The sequence below is a fragment of the Phascolarctos cinereus genome, unplaced genomic scaffold, assembly GCF_003287225.1.
Source record: "Phascolarctos cinereus isolate Bilbo 61053 unplaced genomic scaffold, phaCin_HiC Scaffold_2;HRSCAF=192, whole genome shotgun sequence".
Lineage (NCBI taxonomy): Eukaryota > Metazoa > Chordata > Mammalia > Diprotodontia > Phascolarctidae > Phascolarctos > Phascolarctos cinereus.
In genome coordinates this window covers 230,655,982-230,677,138 of record NW_027555625.1, presented here as the reverse complement: position 1 = coordinate 230,677,138, position 21,157 = coordinate 230,655,982, and the positions used below count along the sequence as shown (strand labels likewise).

Sequence of the window (21,157 nt, the reverse complement as noted above, 5' to 3'; positions counted from 1 at the left end):
GACTACCTCACAGGGTTATTGGGTACAGGAAAGATAATTGGTTCCAATTGGTCTTTTTGCCTCAAGTTTCTCCCCAAATCCTCTACACAGCTTAAGGGAAGCTTAACTTGTTTAATAAACTCTAGTGGCTTCCTGTTGCCTCTGGAATAAAAAAATAAACTCCAGCTTAGCTTTTAAATCCCTCCACAACCTGCCCCCAACCAATCCTTTCAGCCTTGTTATACAGTGATTTCCCTCCCCACCCATTGCCCTCTATGTTCCTTGCACAATACTTCTCCCCATGCAGAGATGCCATGCTTTTGCACTCACTGTCCCCTTTGCCTGGCATGTATTCCCATTTCCCTTCCACATCTCATCATCTCTCTCCTCCTTTTCTGTGAAGGTTTTGCTGGTTGCCTTAATTTTTACTGCTCCCTTACAAACCACTGCATTTATATATGTCTTTATTATCTGCCCTTTATAATTTAAGCTTATTTTAAGTAGAGATTGTTTCATTTATTGGCATGCTATATGGGTCTTATCAATACTTGATTGATTTGCACCCAGGTGGGGAATCTTCATCACTGGTATTATTTGCTTGCACTGAGATGTGTGCTAATCCTGTGGATCCGTATCTCTGTGTGTGTATACATCTTGATTTTCAGAGCTCTTTGGAACTCAGCCCCATAATGTTACCTATAGTAGTGAGACCAGTGGTTCCCTATAACCCTAACCCATGTCACCTATCACCATGAATTAGGTAACTTGGTATAGTAGAAAAGACAGTGGACTCTGGGGTCATGAAAACTGGGTTTGAAAACTAGTTCTGCTGTTTACTAATTGTGTGTTTTTGGGTAAGTCACTTTACTTTTTTGACCTTCTGTGTCTTTTTCTGCAAAATGGGAAGAACATACTTTGTACTACCTAACTCACAGGAGTATTATGAAAAAAAAGCATTTTGTAAACCTTAAAGTATTATGGAAATGGGAAATAAAGATTAACACAAAGTTTTTCAGCCCTTGGTGCCAAATCATAAAGCTGAAGAGAGAGAAAGAGGTGGTGATAGGAGTCAGTGACCCAGGCCCAGGGCTCAGCTACTCTCCATTGAAAGTCACAGCTAGGCAGAGCCAAGATGGTAGAGTAAAGGCAGGGACACGTCTGAGCTCTCTCCCAGAACTCTCCAGATACCTTTAAAAATGACTCTAAATGAATTCTAGAGCAGCAGAACCCACAAAAAGATGGAGTGGAACAAATTTCCAGCCCAAGGAAGTCGTAGCTAGTCCTTCCATTTTGATTATTCTTCTTTTATTTTTCTTCGGTATAGCTCAGGCATGTTAACTCGTGAAAACATTACGAACCCTGGCAGAAGTACAGCAGAGTTATCAGACATTGTGTGGGTACCATTAGTATTGTAACCATTGTCCTTTTAAGAGTATAGAGGGTTCTTTTGATAATGGTATGGGACCTTTTTACTTAGGTATATCAAAGTGCTTCTTAGTAAAGAGAGAAATCTCCTGGTGAATATGACAGGCTTCTAAAAGCATCACATGAATAGGATTGCTGCTACTGCAGTATTGTCTTGGTTAACCAGAACTCAGCTACTCAAAATCTCTATTTAATGGATTTTTAAAGGCAAATATTCCCTTTCTAGAAAAAAAAAGGGCCTATCACAGGAAAAGCTGCCATCAGCAATTTGCATTTAAAAAACAAAGCAAAACAAAAGATACCAACCCAGAACCTTAAAAAACCCAAAACTTGAACCCCAACTCAAACCTTCGATGTTAGAAACAGAGGCTCTTAGACATAGAAGGAACTTGAGAAGTCCAACCACCTCATTTTCCAGAAAGAGAAATTGAGTCCCAGAGAGGCAATTCCAGGTGAGTTGTCCGAGGTGAAACAGTGAGTTAATGGCAGAGGTTGGTCTAGGATTCAGGTGTCTCTTGACTCCCAGGCCTGTACTCTTTTCCCCATACCACATGCAGCCCCCATCCAGCCTCATCTTACCCACCTTTTCTCCTCTTCTCATCCTCATCCATATTTATATCAAGTATCAGCTGTGTGCCAGGCATTGTGTATTAGGTGATGGGGATGTAGCCAAGTGAAATAGCTTCTACCTTCAAAGAACTTACATTCCATTGAGGCACACAACATTTATTTATTTATTTTTAATTTTTAAACATTTTTATTTAAAGTTTTGAGTTTTGAATTCTGTCCCTCCCTTTCCCACTCTCTGAGATGGTAAGCAATCAGATATAGGTTATATATATGCAATTATGTAAAACATTTCCATAGTAGTCATTTTGTACAAGAAGAATTGAATAAAAGAAAAAAATGAAAGAAAGAAAGTGAAAAATAACATGCTTCAGTCTATATTCAATCAATATCAGTTCCTTCTCTGGAGGCGGATGGTATGCTTCATCATCAATCCTTTGAAATTGTCTGGGATCATTGTATTGCCGATAATAGCTAAGTCATTCACAGTTGAACATTGTACAGTATTGCTGTTATTCTGTACAATATTCTGCTGGTTCTGTTCACTTCATTATGCATCAGTTTGTGTAAGTCTTTCCAGGTTTTTCTGAAATCTCTTATATATAGCCCAAGAATATTCCATTGCATGCATATGCCACAGCTTGCTTAGCCACTTCCTAATTGATGGGCATTTTGATTTCCAATTCTTAATCACTACAAAAAGAGCTGCTATAAATATTTTTGCATAAATAGTTCCTTTTCCCTTTTTTTTGAATGTCTTTGGAATATAATACCTAGCAGTGGTATTGCTGGGTCAAAGGGTATGCATAACTTTATAGCTCTTTGGGCATAGTTCCAAATTGCTTTCCAGAATGGTTGGACCAGTTCACAACTCCACCAACAGTGCATTAGTGTCCTAGTTTCTCATATTCTCTCCAACATCCAACATTTTCCTTTTTTGTCATATTAGCCACTCTGATAGGCGTGAAGTGGTACCTCAGAGTCAGACAGCATATTTAGATTTTTACACTAGATAAAAGAGGATTTGGGGGAAGAGGATTAGCAGCTGGAGGATTAGAAAAAAGCTTCATGTATAAAGATGACTCTCAAGCCGAATCTTACAGGAGAGTTGGAGGTGACAAGCTTGTGAATACTAGCCATGGGAGACATTCAGTCTAAAGGCACAGACAGCAGAGTGTGTAAGGACAGGAGTAATTTAGTGTAATAAGACAGGAAAGGTAGGTTGGGGCCAGGTCACATAAGGATGAGTTTATATTTGATTCTGGCATTAGCAAGAGCTCTTGGACGTGGTATGTGTGTGTGTGTGTAGAAGGAGACAGATAGGAGACACATTATGGAGAGTGAAATGACAAGATTATAGGAAGGTTGAAAAGAGAGGGCGGTTTTGGGGAAAGATGCTTATTTGTGTTTTAGACATGTTTAATATGAGATGGGATATCTAGTTTGAGATGTCCAGCAGAAAATTGGAGGTATGGGAGTGAGGAGGAGGGTTTGTGGAAAGAGAATGAATTCTATTTAGGAACTGAGCGGCTTAAGGTCACGCATCAAGTGAGTCCTGTCTACTCAGAATTGTACTGAGTGTCGTAAGGCCAAGGAGGAATGAAAACTAATTCATCTACATTTTAGGAAGAACAGGGAAGCTGGGTTCCATTTTTAGTTCTTTGACCATTTGTGTTTTTTTTTCCTTCCAGATTCTTGTATCTCAGTTCAATTCAGTATTAAATGTCTGCCATGTTCAAGACCTTGTACTTTGTGGTAGCTGTCCTGGACTATGGAGTATAAAGACAATGGGGAATGAATGGGAACAGTCTTCCAGTTCTTGGGAGGCTACTTGTTCTGAGATCAGATTGACGACAGGGGTCATAGGAATTCTTAGGAATCTAGAACTATTAGGGACTTTAGAGATCACTTAATCAGTGAGCATTTATTAAATTCTTACTGTGTGCCAGACACTGGGATAGGTACTGTAGGTCCAAAGACAGAAAAAATGAAATAATTCTTATTTCAAGGAATTTATATTTTCTCCTGGGAGACATCATAAACCCATAAGCAAATGCAGAAAAAATATATGCAGAAAGTCATTAGGGAGGAAAGGCAGTAGTACCTAGGAGCTTCAGGAGAAGCATTATGTTTTGAAGGAAGTTCAGGATTCTAATAGGTGGAAATGAAGAAGGATTGAGTTCCAGGCATGGTGCACAGTCTTGGCAAAAACAAGTTGATGGGAGACATACCATGTACGAAGTACAGAGAGAAAGTCAGTTTGGCTTTTAGTGCTTTAAAAATCAAAAAGAGTTTGTGTTTTATCCTTGAAGCCACTAGATTGTATTGAATCAGGGAGTGACGTTGTAAGCTTTCCTTACCTGTGGAAAATAACTGTGGCAGTTGAGTAGAGGATGTATTGGAATGGGGAGGAAGGCAGGGAGATAGATCAATTAGGAGGCCATGGGTGAGATGTGATGAGAACCTGAGGCAGTTACAGATAGAAGGCAAAAATGAAAAGATTTGATAATTGATTGGCTGTGTGGGGTGAGTGAGAGAGAGAAGAACTAAAGTTATGATCCTGGGAGACCAGAAGGATGGTGTTAGCCTGGGTAGAGGTAGAGGGTAACATTTAGCCTACCCTCCTCATTTTATTGATGAGAAAACTGAGGTGCAGATTACTCAAGGTAATAAGCGAAGCTGGGATTTGAATACAGTTCCAAATCTGGTACCTTGAATAGGCATCAAGTCATTCCCTCTCTGAGCCTGATTCTTCACATGGAAAAAGCCAAATGATCATATCTGACTTCCTCACTCTTATAACAGCTTTATAGACTGTCAATCCTTATAGAAAAGGGAGCTCTGATTACTATTATTGCTGCTTTCCGACAGAAGTTTCCTGGAGGCAGGAGAGGGATAGTGAACTTCACATGAGTCCATTCTGCGTAAGGCAAAGAGGGCACGTATTGTCCTATCTCTGGTAATTAACCACTTAGCCCATCACTCTGTGTATGAGCAGCCACTGATCACTGAGGAATAAGGAAGAGAGTCTGAGGGAAGCTGAGATGCCAGAGGAGACGATCCCTTTGAAGAAGAGTTCACTTTGAAAGCTTTTTCCTCCTAGAATGTCAGAAAAGAACCTTGAGCAATGGGAAAAACTTAGACCCATATACCTTACTTATATTTCAAAACAACATATTGCCTCAGACTGAAAGCAGGAGCAGATATGAAAACCTAATGGTTTTCTATTAAAGAGATTTGCAAAAATATGTAAAACAATGCCACTCTTCTCTTGAATGTTTTTGAAAATATAGTGATTTTTCATAAAAAAGTTATTTATGTGTTTATTATTGTGAGTCTTGAAATGCTATGAAATGTGAACTATGACTGGACTATTGAGGTTATAGGGATATACTCTTACTTTCCTCTCTATTTTCCCTGAGAAGCAGCACAGATCAGACTTGCTGTCTACACTTCTGAATCAGATTACAGTGTAATTGGGAAATGTTTGACAAACCAAATGAAAATATAATACAACATAGATCATGTTAATTTGTGGCTTTTAAAGTCCGTATGTAGCTGAGATCCATTTGTCTTTGACTTTGATACCGCTGCTGTAGGGGATTGAGAGCTGGCCTTGAAGCTGGAAACACCCAAGCTCAAATACTATTTCTGACCCGTCCTGGTTATATAATGTGACTTTGGGCAAGTCTCTTAACTCCCCAGTTCTCTATGCAACTTTCTAAGGCAATAAGTTGCAGAAGAGGTATGGACTTGCACTAGTGGAGGGAGTTGCCCCTTCTGAGACTTCTCTATAACTATGAAATTAATTAGAGTTCTAGTCCCTGTCCTTTGTCTCCTATTAGTATGTGGGTAATAGAGGCAAGTTGGACTGCATGCTCCAGTTGTGGGGCTTCCTGCCTAGGGACCATATCTTTGTTATGTTTCATATAATTATAAATTCAGAGATGGAGTCCATCAGTCAACAGGCATTTATTTATTGGACTGTTTCAGCAAATTATTATATGTATTATTATATAGAAGACACTTGAGAGATCATCTGGTCCAACCCCCTCATTTTACACATGAGTACAGCTGTACATTTTTAGTAAGTTTCCTAGGGAACAGAAGATCAGCCTAACATCTCCTAGGGACAGTATTCGAGACTAGAGGGTGGGAGAGAGTAAAAGGGGAGCAGCCTTCTGTTTCTTCTTTTGGATGTTTATATTCTGTTTTTATTTTTGAGAGGATCATAGAATCTGGTAGAGGATGGTAGAGGTCCATTTAGAGGTCCATGGAGGACCAGTTTAGCTAGTCTCCTTTGGCCTTTCTGGTCCTCTCTTCCTTTTTGGAAGCTGGAAGAAATTTTGGAGATAATATAGTCCAAACTGCTTATTTCGTAGAGGAAGAAGCAGTGGCCTGGAGACTTGGAATTGCCCAATGTCATCCGAACTTAGAACTAGACCCCCCCCCGCCCCTGTCATTGTCTCTTGACTCTCTGCCTTTGTCACAAAAGCCTCAAATGGCAGACAGTCTGGTAGACATGCTCGGGTTCTGGCTAGAGTCAAAAGTATAGAGAATCACAAGGGAATGTGGTGGTGATTGGGGTGAAACTTACAGCTAAGGCGTTCAGAAGTATGAAAATGGTCAAAATTATTCTGTAGCTTAGGTGGGGTGTGTGTGTGTGTGGGGGTGTGTGTGTGTGTGTGTGTGTCTCCATGAACGGAAGGCTGTTAGGGAAAGGACCAGGAAACAGCGCTGACAGTTGGGCTTATCTTGCCCTCTTTGGGGGCCCAGCAGCTTCCAGAGAAGCCAATGGGAACACAGAGGATGCATGTGCACGTGCACAGAATTGAGATGGAAAGTAGTAATGGTAGGAGGTATGATTGGGGTGGCAAGTAGTAAGGATTAGGGGTGTGATTGGAGTAGAGATTGCTGAGTATTAGATGTTGTATTCTTAACGTGTATCTATGTGCATTCATACATGCATGCACACCCGCAGGTGATGTTTAGGAGAATGAATAGGCTTCTTCTATACTTGGAACTGGAAGAGACCTTTGAGGTCAATAAGTCCATCTCCCTCCATGTGCAGATGAGGATACCAAGACCCGGAGAGGTCAAGTAATTTACCCAAGGCCACACAGCTAGTTAAGGTTTAAGGTATTGTTATAATGGAGGCTGGGCATTGTTAGAGGGTATGATTGGAATGGAGAATAGTCAGTATTTGAAGTATGTTTGGGGTGGAGAATGGTTGATGTTGGGCTCTGTGGCCTTGGCTTAGATTCAGGGTGAAGAGTCAACCAACAAGTACTTATAAAAGGACTAATATGTGCCAGGCATTGTGCTAAGTGTTGGTAAGACAAATACAAAAATGATACAGGCCTTGCCCTCAAGGAGCTTCTATTCTATTGGAATGGTCATGTTTGAAGGATGGTGAATAGATGTGGTTGGGGTAGAGAATGGCCAGTGTTGGAGTTTGTGTTCTTGGCCTAGGGGGTTTTCCATCAAGTCTGGGGTTAAAAGATGGTCATAGTTCAGAAATATGGTGGAAGTAGAGCATGGTTAATGTTGGGGGTTGTGGTCTTGGCCTAGTATGTTCATCAAGTTTAAGGTATAGCATAGACATGATGGAGGTGTGGTTGAGGGTTGTATTTTGGGACCCTGGTCTGTGGCTGGAGTTGGTTGGAGCCGAGGGCAGTCCATTTTTTTCCCTCTCCTTTCTGTTCAGGTCTCATTTCCATCTAGGACCTGGGCCAATCTTCCACGAATGCCTTTTGGCCTTATATGAGATGCTTCATGTTGTAGGTTTTTTTATCACCTGCTTTCTAAGTTCCGTCTCTCCTTGTTACCTTGTGATACCCCCTTGGGGGAAGTGGTGATGGTAGTGGGAACTTTTCCAGGCCCCCAAGAATAGTGGCTCTCTTCTTTGGGCTTTTTTTTCTTCTCTCACTCTCCATTCATTTGCCAAGTCCTGTTATTTCTACCTTTGCAATATCTCTCACATATGATCCTGTTCTCTTGGACCATCACCCTGGTCCAAGCTCACCTCATTGCTGGACTATTACAGTGGCCTGCTGGTTGGTTTCTGCCTAGATTTCTCCCCACGTCAATCTATCCTTCACTTCATTATCAATTTGATCTTTCTAAAGTGCAGGTCTGACCATGTCATTCCTTGAATTCAATCAGCTCTAATGGCCGCTCCACAATAAAATCTAAAATCTTTGGCTTGGCTTTTAAAGCCTTTCATGACCTGGCCTCCTCCTACTTTTGTAATGTTGTACATTGCAGTGTTCCTCTCCACCTCTGTCTCTCAACATAACTGTGTGATCCAGTGATACTGTCTTCCTTACTGTTCCTCCTTTCTCATTCTGGGCATTGTCATTTGCTCCCTAGGCCTGGGACTCTCTCCATACTCATCTCTGCCTCTTGGCTTCCTTCAGTCCCACCTTCTACAAGAACTCTTTGTCATTACCCCTTAATTCTACCATATGCTTAGTCCTTAGCTGTCTGCATGTTGTCTCCCTCACCTGGCTGTGAGCTCCTCTAGAGCAGCACCGTCTTTTCACTTTCTTTGTACCCTCATCACTTAGTGCAGTGTGTGGTACATAGTAGGTTCTCCATACATGCTTGTGGACTGACTGATTGACTTTGTGCCAGGTCTGAAGCTGGGCATGGAGCGGGATGCCTATGTCATGATTGCTGAGAAGGGAGAGAAGCTGTACCACATGATGATGAGTAAGAAGGTGAACCTCATCAAAGACCGGAGGAGGAAGCTGAGCACCGTCCCCAAGTGCTTCCTTGGCAAGTAAGTCCCAGACCTGTGACCATGCTCCTCTGCCTCTTCTCTCCTTGCCCTGTGCTCTTCACTCTTGGAGCCAGCTCTTGTAACTTTCTCACCTCTGGGTGCCCTGTGGCCCTTAAAGAGCCAGCATCCTTATCGAGTTGGCTCCAGGTACCACGTGGTTTTCTTAGGATTTAGAGGACAGCAGACAGTAGTCAGCCCCTCTTATTTAACTGATGAGACAAAAAAAAGCTATAACTTGCCTAAAGTTATAAGGGCAGTTAATGGCAGAGCCCAGATTCAAACCTATGTCTTCTAAGACTTTCAGTGCTTTTTTCAGTGTTACCTTTCAAGAAACAGTTAGCCCTTCATGCTGTGCCTAGGTAGGGGTGTAGTGGAGAGTCTTGGATTAGAAATGGGGATGCCTGAGGCTGTGTCCTGCCTTACTCTGCTGCTGAGTTGCCAGGTGACTTTAGCTAAGTCACTTCCTAAGTCAGCTTACCCTGTTTAGAAAATGAAAGGGTTTGAGCCAGATGCTTTCTATGGCCCTTTCTAGGTCTAATGCTTTATGATTCTGTGGTTTATCAAGTACCATGTCTGTACATACAGGCATGCAGCCTGACCTTGAGGAGACCATGGTCTAAATGAGAAGACAAAACATAGCCCGTGAAAATCACACACAAATCCCAGGTAGACTGAGGCAAGAGTTTGCAGGTTTTCAATGCCAGGCCATTGGAGGTCAGAGGAAGAAGTGCTCACTTTGTGCTGGCATGATCAGGGAAAGATTATTGGGGTTCAGTCACAAACCCTAGCCTTGATCATTGTACACTGCAAATACATCTCCCATCCTGATTATTCTTCTTCCCGTCTATACCTTAAACCATAGTGAACTGTGGTTACTGCAGAACCCCCTAAGATACTGAGATTTGAACTAGTCCTGAAAGGATAGGTTAGGTTTGGTTGGGAGAGAAGGGGGGCTTTCAGGATGAGGGAGGAAGGCAGTGTGATATAATGGAAAATGGGATTGGATTTGGAATCAAAGAACTTGCATTTGAATGCTGACTCTTCCTGAGCAAGCCACCTCATCTCTCTAGGTCTCTCCATCTGTGTAATGGGGGCAGGGTTAGACTCGGTTCACCTCATCCGACATTTTTTAAACACCTGTTACGTTGGAGGCTCTGTGCTAGACACTGGATACAAAATCAGGAGTAGAATACATGTCCTCTAGGGACTGACTCTCTCTCCAAGGTCCTTGCCAACTTTTGCATTCTTTTCTCTGATTTGTGATCTTTTGTAACGCAGGATTTTGTAACTTTGGGTGTGGCATTGGTCATTAGACTGAATCCCTAAGGGCCCCTTCTTATCAAATGTTTTTAAATAATTGAAGGAAATGCTCAATTTCAGTTAGAGATTAGTGAAAATGAAGATGGAATTTATAGGCTTCCTGAAATATATCCACAGACTCTTCAGAAGACCTCAGGTTAAGAGCTCCTTCTCTAAGTCACATTGAGATAACGGTAACTCAGTCAATCTGGCCATTAATGTGTCTTTTGTTTCCTGGGTCTAATAGATAAATGAACTGCTCAGGTACTTAGGGTTAAGTTAATGTGATCACCAAGGGCACCCTCTTTTTACCATGGGGACTCTTGAAATGTCATAGAACCAGTTTCAGAGTTGGAAGGAACCTCAGAGGTCATTTAATTTATCCTTCCTATGTCAGGAAGGTTCTCTACAGTGTAGATCCCTGTAGATCTCTACAGTATAGATCCCCTGACCAGAGATTGTTTAGCCTTCCCTTAAGACCCCTTGGGATGGCAAATTCCTTGCCTCCTCACTAGCTTATTCCACTTTTGGAGAACTCTACTTGTTAGGAAGTTTTTCCTTATTTGCCACCTGACTCACCAAATAAACTCTTATTCCTTAGTCTGGTCTGAAGTGCTTGTCACAAGGTCAGCCGGAAACGTAGGCCATGTGATGATAAACTGGCCTGTGCCAGGCTCTCCAGCCAGCAGTGAAGTGCTGCCCTCCACCCTCTGCTGGACCTGGGGCCTGTGAACGATCCCAGATCTTGGCACAGAATGGGGCAATATGGGGGCAGCTGTCTCCGGTTCCCTTATGTGGGTGAGAAACATCTGTTGTTCTCTGTAGCTGGCTGCAAACAATCTTCTCTCTCTCCCCTGTTTTCTTGGACTTCAAGAAACGGCTAGGGGGACTGAGGCTGGGTATGGGCAGGAAGCCCTAGAGTAATTGGTGTTCCCCATGGGGCTCCTCCCCAGGAACAGAGTAATTTTTATCTCTTCCCTCTTCCCCCCTCAGGTCTAGTCTGCCCCTCAGACACATGCACCTACCTACAGATGGATGAGTCAGGCACTCTACTTTAGCAAAACATTGAAAAGCTAAAAATATGGTCAGCCCCAGCGGAGGGAGGCTGGAATGCTGCTTTTGATAGGCAGCAAACCCTTTTCGATTTGGCAGCAGTGGCCAGGCTTTATTGGACCCAGATTTCTTGGAGACTGTTTGGCTCTTAGCTCTTCCTTTTGTTCCTGGTCCCAAGAGTAACATATTTCTGATGTAAGCCCCGAGTAAGCTCATAGATGGGCTGGGGCCTGGGGAGTCCTCGTAGGGGCCTCATCCCACCCAGAAGGTTGACAATAATTATGGAGATGAAGCTTCTACTGGAGAAAGCCATCTCTATTCCTTGGCTCAGCTCACTCTTGATCCTTCCTAGAACCATCCCCTTAGGTTTAGTGCAAGTCCTTCTCTCTCTTTAAACTAGCAGCTTCAGTCAGATTTTGAAATCTTAGAACTCTAGACTCATAGAATCCTAGACTCATAGAATCCTAGACTCATAGAGGTATAGACTTATAGAGAAGTATAGTACATCAGATTTGGTGTTTCAGCTTCTGGGTTTAAATCCTCACTCTGCTCTGTTCTACCTGTGTGACCTTGAGGAAGACACTTAGTCTCTGGACTCCAGTAAAACAAGGGACTTGGATTGAATAGCCCTTTCGGCTCTCGGTGGATGTGATCCGTGATCTCCAAGTTTCTTTGCATCTTTAAATCTCTGGTCTTGCGACCATAACTTCAGCACAGAATCTCTTTTAATCCCCAGAATCCTAGAATCTTAGAATTGGGACCCTAGAAACAACCTTAATCCAACTGCTTGCCCCAGGAAATTCCTGCAAAACTCACTTTGTCTAGGAAGTCTTCCTGAATTAACTTGTCCACTTTACTCCGTGTTCCCTCCATTCTCTGCCTGCTCACACTTATATGTTGCTTTGTTAGTGTCCTTCAGTGATGTCTGTGTGTGTGTGTGTGTGTGTGTGTGTGTGTGTGTGTGTGAGTAAAAGCATTTTTAGGGACCTTGTCAACTTTGACTTTTCAGTCAGCTCATAGTAGTGGACAACAGGGTACAGGTATTACAGTGGATAAAATGTTGGACCTGGAGTCAAGAAGACCTGAGTGCAAATCGTGCTACAGAAGTTAGTAGCTTGGGCGAGTCACTTTTCCTCATCTGTAAAATGGGGGTATTCATAGCAGCTACTTTTCAAAGGCTTGTTGTGAGGATCAAATAACATAATATTTAAAGTGCTTTGCAGGTCTTAAAATGCTAGGTAAATGCTGGCTCTTGTTATTACTATTTCCCTATGGGTACCAGCTGACTCATATCATCATGGAATGTCAGAGCAGGAAGACACCCTAGAGATCGATGAATTTGGTCTTTAATTTTGCAAATGAAGACACTGAGGCCCACAGTGAGGAATTCACTTAGTCAGGGTCAGTCAGTGAGTACGTGTCAGAGCTGGGAGAAGAACCCAAGTTCAGGACTCTTGTTTCCTCTACCATGTTCCCTCCATACCAGGGAGAAAGAACAAAACTGTTGGCCCATGAAAAAATAAATGACTGGTATTTACTAAGCACTTTTGAGTCAAGCACTGTGCGATGCTTTGAGGAGATACAAAAGCAGAAAAGTCCCTGCTGTCAAGGTACAGCATACATAAGGGGGTGGTGGCCCCCAAAGTGTTTTTGGCTTGTAAGTCACAAGATGATGAGTAGAGTTGTAAGGGAATCACATGACATTACTTTAAAAAAGAAGCAGTGGCGGCATTGACTTGGCCTCCGCCTCATGCGCGTGCACCCCCCCCCCCCCAACACACACATACACCACCACCACCACCACCACCACCACCACAACCACACATGATTCCCTCCTCTTGCTCTAGGAACAGCAGATAAGAATGTCTTGGCAGGGCAGGCAGCAAGAAGGTGGCCTTGGTTAGCATTTATATATTGCTTTAAGATTAACAAAATGTGGTACATAAATTATCTCATTTGATTTTCATGACGACTCTCTTAGGTAGGTGCTGTCATCACCCCCATTTTATAGGAGAGGGAGCTGAGACAGAAAGAGGTTAAGTGATTGGCCCAGAGTCACACAACTAGTAAGTGTCTGAGGCTGGATTTGAACTTAGGTCTTTCTGACTCCTTAAGGCTAGCACTCTTGCTCACTGTATGACTGAGTGGCTGGGGTGGAGGGTTGGATGATATATGAAGCATGCTATGGGTTCTGGGGCTGACTAGATTTAGTGGGCCGTGTGTACTTGTACTCTCTGACTTCATAATCAGGAATGCAGTGATGGTCCTAAGGCATAGTTTTAGGAGATCCTGTGGGCCAGAGGATGTTGGGAATAGGTGAATAGTGAAGAGTTGGTTGGTGGGGATGATGGGATGTGAAAGTGGTTCCATTGTGCATTTTCATTTTCCTTAGGCAGTAGGAGACCTCCCCCTCTTTTCCCCTCCTTTACCCCTAAGAAATGATGGTGTACCAGATGATAGTAGGTGAGGAGCAGTACCTTCTCTTATATTTGTCTTGAAGCCCTGGGCACATGGGTAGTTGAGTTGATTCAACAGATCTGTCTCCGTCCTGCAGTGAATTTGTTTCTTGGCTCATTGAGATTGGAGAGATAAGCAAAACAGAGGAAGGGGTCAACTTGGGTCAAGCCCTGCTGGAGAATGGGATCATCCACCATGGTGAGTACATGGGGTACAGTGGGACTTTCTGTCAGTCTCTAGCCAGGCTTGGAGCCTGACTCTAATGATTTCCATTGATCCTTCTGTTGTATAAGTCTGAAGGGCACATGCTTCCCTTCCACCCTTCTGCTGCTCTAACCAGTCATCTTCCAATGAGTTATAGAAGTCACCTTGGATAAGGGCATGAGAATAGCCCAGACCTAAACCATTCCCATGGGTGTAGAAATCCTCGGCAGCACAGGTTATACTGGTGGTATGTCAGGAGGCTCCTCTTCCTGTAGGATTTAAGCAAACTATTGTCATCAGATTTCCAGCCTCTTGCTTCCTTAGTGGACCTTCAGGGAGCATGGGGAAATGATGGAGGTCGGAGATGTAGGGGATTCTGATTCCCGTAATTCTTAAAAATCAAGTGAGATAATGGTTGTTAAGGACTATGTAAAACTTTCTGTTAATATTTTGATTTATCAACAATCACTTTATAAGCTTTTGAGTTTAAAATTTTTCTTTCCCTCCCTCCCACCTCCCTTCCCAAGGCAGCATGCAGTCTAATATAGGCTATACATACACATTCCTATTAAACATATTTTCACATTAGTGATGTTGTAAGAAAGAATTAGAAACAATAGGAGGAACCACCAGAAAGAAGAAACAAAAAAACAGAAGGAAAAAAAGAGCAAATAGTATGCTTCGATCTGCATTCAAACTCCATAGTTCTTTTCATTTTCCATCATGAGACTTTTGGAGATGTCTTAGATCCTTGCATTGCTGAGAAGGCCTAAGTCTGTCAGAGTTAATCATCTTACAACATAGGACTGTGTAGAACTAAACAAACTATATAAGTGTCAGTTACTCTGATCATGGTTCTTATTTCTTCTTGCCCACGTGGCAGGTACATGGTAAGTGCAGCTAGGGCTTGCCTTGTAGGATTTCTGGATAAATTAGACACGGCTTTTATTGCAGCATTTTGATTCTCTTTTTCAGGAAAAGAGGACTCACAGTAGGTATTTCAGGTCCTCTGCTCTGTAGCAGGGGCCTTTAACCTCTTCCGTGTCATAGGTGTCTTTGGCAGTCTGGTGAAGTCTGTGGATCCTTTCTCAAAAGAATATTTTTGGTAGCATGAAATTAAATAACTCTGGTTGCAAAGGAAAGCAATTATACAGAAATATGGCATTCAAAATACTTTTTAAGAAGTTTTGCGGATTCCTGCTTAAGAATCCCTATTCTAGGGGCAGCTAGGTGGCATAGTGGATACAGCTCTAGCCTTGGAGTCAGGAGGACCTGAGTTCGAGTGTGGCCTAAGACATTTAACACTTACTAGCTGTGTGAACCTGGGCAAGTCACTTAACCCTGACTACCCCACCAAAAAGCAAAAAAAAAAAAAAATCCCTATTCTAGGAGATGGAAGGCAAAGAAGCTTGACAGTTACTGTATAACCATGAGCAAGTCATTTGACCACAGTTTTCTTATGTAAAATGAAGTTAGTAATATTTGTATTTCAAATCCTGCGTCTGTTACTACCTATGTGACCTTGGGCAAGTCACTTCACTTCCTCTGGTCCTCATTTCCCTTCTCTGTAAAATGAAAGGGACTAAATGGCCTTCTAACATCCCTTCTAGCTCTGCATCAGTCCACCTTATGGGGTTCTGTATTTAGAAATTAGAGACAGATCGGCCCTTTGGAGATCAGCTAGTCCAGCCTACTGGTGAAGAGATGGCTTTGTTGGCCTTGAAATTCTGTACAAATATGAGTTGTTATCATTGGACTCTTAGAACTTGAGAATCACAGAATCATAAATGCCCTCTTTGGGCTCTGTCTGTCTGAGACCTTTCTGTCATCTTTAAAGGGGATTTCTCTGGTGACTAATGGAAGCCTTGCTTTCTCACAGGTCCTTGATCTTTAATTAAGATGCAGGGAAGCCCTGCTGAGTCCAGTGCTAATGTTAGGAGCCTGAATGATGGGAGAACTATGCTCTCTATCATTACTTGTTATTTAGTCATTCTGACTTTTCATGACCCTATTTGGGATTTTCTTGGCAAAGATACTGTAGTGGTTTGCCATTACCTTTTCCAGCTTTTTTACAGATGAGGAAACTAAGGCAAATGAGGTTTAGTGACTTGCCCAGGGTCACACAGCTAGTAAGTGTGCGAAGCCAGATTTGAACTCGGGTCTTCCTGACTTCAGACCAGGTGCTCTGTCCACTGTGCCACCTTCTTGCTGCTGTCATTGCTGTTCTTGCTCAAAGGCAAAAAGTTATGGCTGTGCCTCATGTGTATATAGATTCATACTATTAAAGGAATTCATAATGTCACAGATAAAAGAGACTTTTAGGACATAGAACATAATGTCAGAGATGGAAGGAACTTTAGATGGCACAACTTGAAGGGAACTTAGAACATAGAACACAGAACTAGAAAGTGGTCTTTTAAAATAGTGGTTAAACTCAAATAGAAATGGGGCCCACCAAGCCATATATAAGGATCCCTGTGGGCCACATATTGACTTAGAAAACAATGCGTTTATATGTTTCTTTTTTATTAGAACTTCAGCACATTAAAAGTAGCTCATGTGGGTCATAGGTTGCTTATTTAATGCCTCTTTTTTAGAAATAATCTAGTCCAGCCCTCTTACATGAGAGATGAAGAAATTGAGGGCCAGTGAGGTAACCTTGTGCCCCAGGGTTACATAAATAGTTGGTAGGTGGAAGATTATAAAATTAAATAAAACCATGTCCTTCGGACTCTGTCCTGGACTCTTCCCACCATACTCTGGACTGTCTTAATGATGGAGGAAGTTCCCTTTTGGGCCTCATGCCTTAGTCAGCTGTGTCATGTTCCCAGGCTTGCCTTATGTAAGTTAAAGGGCTTCCTTAACACTGCCCCATCCTGTATCAGGCTCCCAAAAGCAGTCTTTGAAAATCTGCCCTCATGATGGATGCCAGAGTCCAATAGGTTGATTATCTGGGGTCTCAGACTGCCTAGGCTGTTTCCTGCTTCCATCTTTCCTCACAAAAATCAGGGTTGGCATATTTGGGAAAGGAACTTTGTTTGTGGCACTAAAATTGTGGATTTGAGTCCCAAACAAGAAGACTGCCCTATCCTAGGAGGATCGTTTTCTACTATAGTTAGTTGTTATGGGTTATGGCTTTTTTCATCAGTTATATGGTTCATGTGAGAACCTAGACAATCCTCTTTCATAGGATGGAAGAGTGGCCACTTTTCTATAGACCAAATGAGAAGGAGGAGATTAGTCTGGGGAAATTCAGTTATTTCTTCTGGGAGTCTGGAAGCAATAGTGATTAGCATGGTTTGGATCTCTGAGGACTTACGTTTTCTACCTCATTAGTGTGTTATGTTCTAGTTTCAGACAAACATCAATTTAAGAACGAACAAGTAATGTACAGGTTCCGGTATGACGACGGTACATATAAACCAAGAAGTGAGCTGGAGGACATCATGTCTAAGGTACTGGGCTTCTGGTGCTCAGCAAAATGGGCTCCTTATCAGCTTTCTTTAAATGGAAGGCTTCTTTCCAGCTCTCCTGGGTCCTTAGGCTCACCTCCAACAAGTTATAGGGCTTCTCATTTTCCCCCAACCTTAGTAAGGTAGGATATTTCTTTCCAAAGCAGAGGCTGGATAGAAGACAGACTTTCAAATACCCTTAAGTAAATCAAAATTTCCTTCCTTCCTTTCTCCAGTGGAACAGACTCCTAGAAGGACTCCTTTGCTGATTAAGTTACTAAGGTCACTGTTTTTGACTCAGGCCCCCATGGTGTCTTTTTGTTTCTACCTCCTGGACATCTGTGAAATTTGACTTCAGTACTGCTGACTCCCCTCCCCCCAACCCTGATACATCCTCATGGTAATCTCCCATCCCAGATCACACAACCTGAAATGACCTTTCCAGGACAGTATTCTGTGCTCTGGCCTTTACTCTCCCTTCTCCTTTAAAAAAATTTTTTTTCATTAATTTATTTTGAATTATCAGCAATCACTTCCATAAGCTTTTGAGTTTTAAATTTTTCTCCCTCTCCCTCCCCACCTCCCTCCCCAAGATGGCACGCAATCTGATATAGGCTATACATGTACATTCCTATTAAACATGTTTTCACATTAGTGATGTTGTTAATAAGAATTAGAACCAATAGGTCTCTCCCTTCTCCTAATCCAGACTTGTTTGTCTCATTTCTCAGGGACTCTCTCTCAGCCATTGATAAGACAGACCTTGATAGTGATTTATATTAAGCTTTGCTATAGCTACCTTTTCAGACTAATCTACACAGTCCCCAAAGTCAAGCCTTTAGCCCCACAGGAATTTTGTCCAACTTTCATTAACTTTTCATTATTGACAGTATGCTGTATTGTGGAATAGAGCTAAAGAGAACAACAGTTAGACACTGTCCCTGCCCTGGTGAACTTTACTGTTCAGTAGAGGAGAAAAGATACAGGTACCTCACTAAGAGTAAGAAACACTAGCATAGCAAATATGTAAGAAAGGGGCAAATGCAACGTGACGGGTGACCTGAAGCAGATATTCCATCTCAAACTGACTTCCCTCTGGGCTCCCATGCTGTTATTTGGTGTATCCTCAGAGATTCCAGGCTTACTTCAGTATTCACTGAGCAGAAGAGAGTTAGAGACAAAAAATAATCAGGCTTAATTCCCAAGGCAAGCATAATGAGTTGTAGAATGACTTAATGTTTTAAATTATCTCTATCCTTCTCCAGCCACCCCCAGCTTCTCCTTCTCCCCTCCGAAACCACTCTGTTACTGAGAATGATAGAGAATGGACAGTGTTTTGAAAAGCTTCTGTTAGGAGATGTGCGTTCTCTGTGCTGGTTACTGAAGCACTGATGGAAGCCTTGTTGCTTTCTTACTTGCTGGGCAAGTCATTTAATCTTTGTTTGCCTCAGTTTCTTTAACTGTAAAATGTGGATCATAATTGCCCCCACCTCAGAGGGTTGTTGTAAGGATCAAATGAGACAATATTTTTAAAAAGTCCTTAGCACAGAACCTGGCACACAGTAAGCACTTAATTAATTCTTGTTCATTTTCTTCCTGTAGGGTGTGAGACTTTACTGCCGGCTGCATAGCCTTTTCACTCCAGTGATCAAGTAAGTCTGACTTTGCACGCCTCCTCTCTGGACCAGTCCTCTGCTTTCTTCATTGAGCTCCCTTTCATAATTCTATTTGTGAGAATCTCCTCTTTTGGGCCTCCCTTGTGGTCTGGCTCACCTTCTTCTCTGGCTTCCCCAGCCCTGTGTCTCCCCTCCTGTTACTAGGATTACTGTTGCTATTGAGGCTGGAGATTTCAGGGCTGTAGAGAACTCCTGGGAAGGAAATGCCCTCTATCTACCAATGCCCAGTCTGCAACAGTCCTACAATTTATAGTCTGCAGTCCATGGTGTCTGAGGCCCTGAGTGCCCAGGGTCACTTGGGCAGTACGTGTCAGGATTTGAGGCCAGACTGGAACCCAAGTCTTCCTGACTTTAAGGTTAGTTTTATGTTCACTATTCAACACACTGCCCCTTTTCCTGCTGTTGCAGAATGTTTCACCATCTCCTTTGGTCCACTCAGCAGTAATACTGATGAGTATTTATCCTGCAAGGTAGGTAATTATAGGTATTATTGTCGTCCCCAGGTTAAGTGGCTTACATAACATCACAGAGCTAGCAAGTGTTAAGGGTGAGATTTGAACCCAGGTACTGCTAAATCTGACACTCCATCTGGTGTGCTAAATTCCCTTTTCCATAGAATGTGAGTGGACCTAAAGACATGGGATGTCAGAGCTGGAAGGGGCTTTAGAACATAAAACCTGAAATATAATAGGGCAGGAAGTGGCATTGTGACATAGAACATAGAATATTAGGAGTTGAACAAACCTTAGGAGCATCTGGTGTATTCTCATATCACAAAAGAATAAATTGAGATCCAGAGAGTTGAAGGTCATTTAGGAAGTTCATAGATGGAAGAATTGAGATTAGAATCATGTAAACAAGTAACTCTTAATTCCTCCCTGCTGCTGAAATTATAACACATGCAAGTTTAACCTTAAATGTCTCCTCATGGGGCTAGTCAAGGTGTTTAATTCTCACTTAGCCCTGAAAGACTTCTTTCATCACATTAACACGTGATTCTGTACCTTTTTCTTTACCTATCGATGAGAAGATTGGCTTTGAAGTTCCCTTCTAGCTCAGGAGCTAGGAATGAACCAGGAAGCCCCAGAGAGAAAGAGAGGCAGACAGACAGACTGGGTACTGTTCATCATAACATGCTTCACTGAGCCTCAGAGGGCCTGGAGGGAAGAAGCAACTGGGGAGGGATGGTGCTCATGTTGTTTCACCCCATGAAAGCCATCAGGTATATTCAGAGGACAAAACTAATCAGCTTCCGTGGTGTAGAGCTGTTCCTTATGTCTTTCCTGAGAGCCTTCCATGAGTCTGGTCCTGTTCTCAGAACGAGGGAGGTCACACTAGGAGAGATTTCCTTTTCTCAGGATGCTTACATTGTACTTGGAGAAGTGCAGGTCACTTCTCTTTCTGGGCTTCAGTTCGCTCATCTGTTAGATGAAGGGATTACACTAGGTGCCTTTTCAGCTCTGACATTTGGCTTCCCTTCTGTCTCTGACATTCTGTGTTCCATGTCGTAAGAACTCTCTCAGCTCTGACAGCCTATATTCTAAGGTCCCTGCTAGCTCTGACATTTTACATCCCCTGATTGTGTCAAAATCAGTTCTAACTTATAAGAAGCAATGCTCAGGGCACATGCTTATGTATGACAACTTAGCTTCTTTTCCTGGATACAAGGAAGTATCCTCATTAGCCCAGCCTGCTTATCCAAATTATTAGACATTGTCATTAAAGGATTTAGTTGAGACTTATATTACCAAGAGTAAGGGGAGTTTGAACTTCATCCCCAGGCCTCCTGGAATAGTCGGGAAAAGTTCCGTGTCTCCAGCATCCTCCCCTCTTTCTTCAGGAAGTTGAGCTCAAAGGCATGAGTCTGGGGGCATGCCAGGGAGTGTTTCCATGGGCAAGCAGGTGCTATTCTGGGCAGATTGCCCTGGTGCTCCTTTCTCTTTGATTCCTGCCCCTGCCCCTGCCATTTGGAGTTTTATAGTGGGCTAAAGAGAGAAGGAATTCTAATGACTGATTTCCCCCTAAAGATGCAGGGTAAGGTGGGAGTGAGAGCTAGGATGTAGGGGGGAGGAGGAGGTAGTTTTACAAATAAACAGTATTAGTTGCCAGGAGGCAGATTTTGGCCCCATGTGAGACAGGATTTCCTAACTAATTCGGGCTGCCTGAGGGTGTCAGAGGCTGCCTCAGTAGGAGGTGGATCTTTTGTTTAAAGGTTGGTTAACCATTTATTAGGGATGCTGTAGAGGAAATTTCTGTGGCAG

The 21,157-nt window shown here is 42.6% G+C and overlaps 1 protein-coding gene across 1 annotated transcript in view; it reads left to right on the top strand.

Annotated features, from left to right (window-relative positions):
• PREX1 (phosphatidylinositol-3,4,5-trisphosphate dependent Rac exchange factor 1) overlaps positions 1 to 21,157 on the top strand; it is a 236,144-nt gene that overhangs the window by 144,763 nt on the left and 70,224 nt on the right. The window contains 4 exon segments of the mRNA XM_020984168.2: positions 8,608 to 8,755; positions 13,662 to 13,762; positions 17,120 to 17,223; positions 18,823 to 18,872. Of these exon segments, the coding sequence (XP_020839827.1) occupies positions 8,608 to 8,755; positions 13,662 to 13,762; positions 17,120 to 17,223; positions 18,823 to 18,872 (403 nt within the window).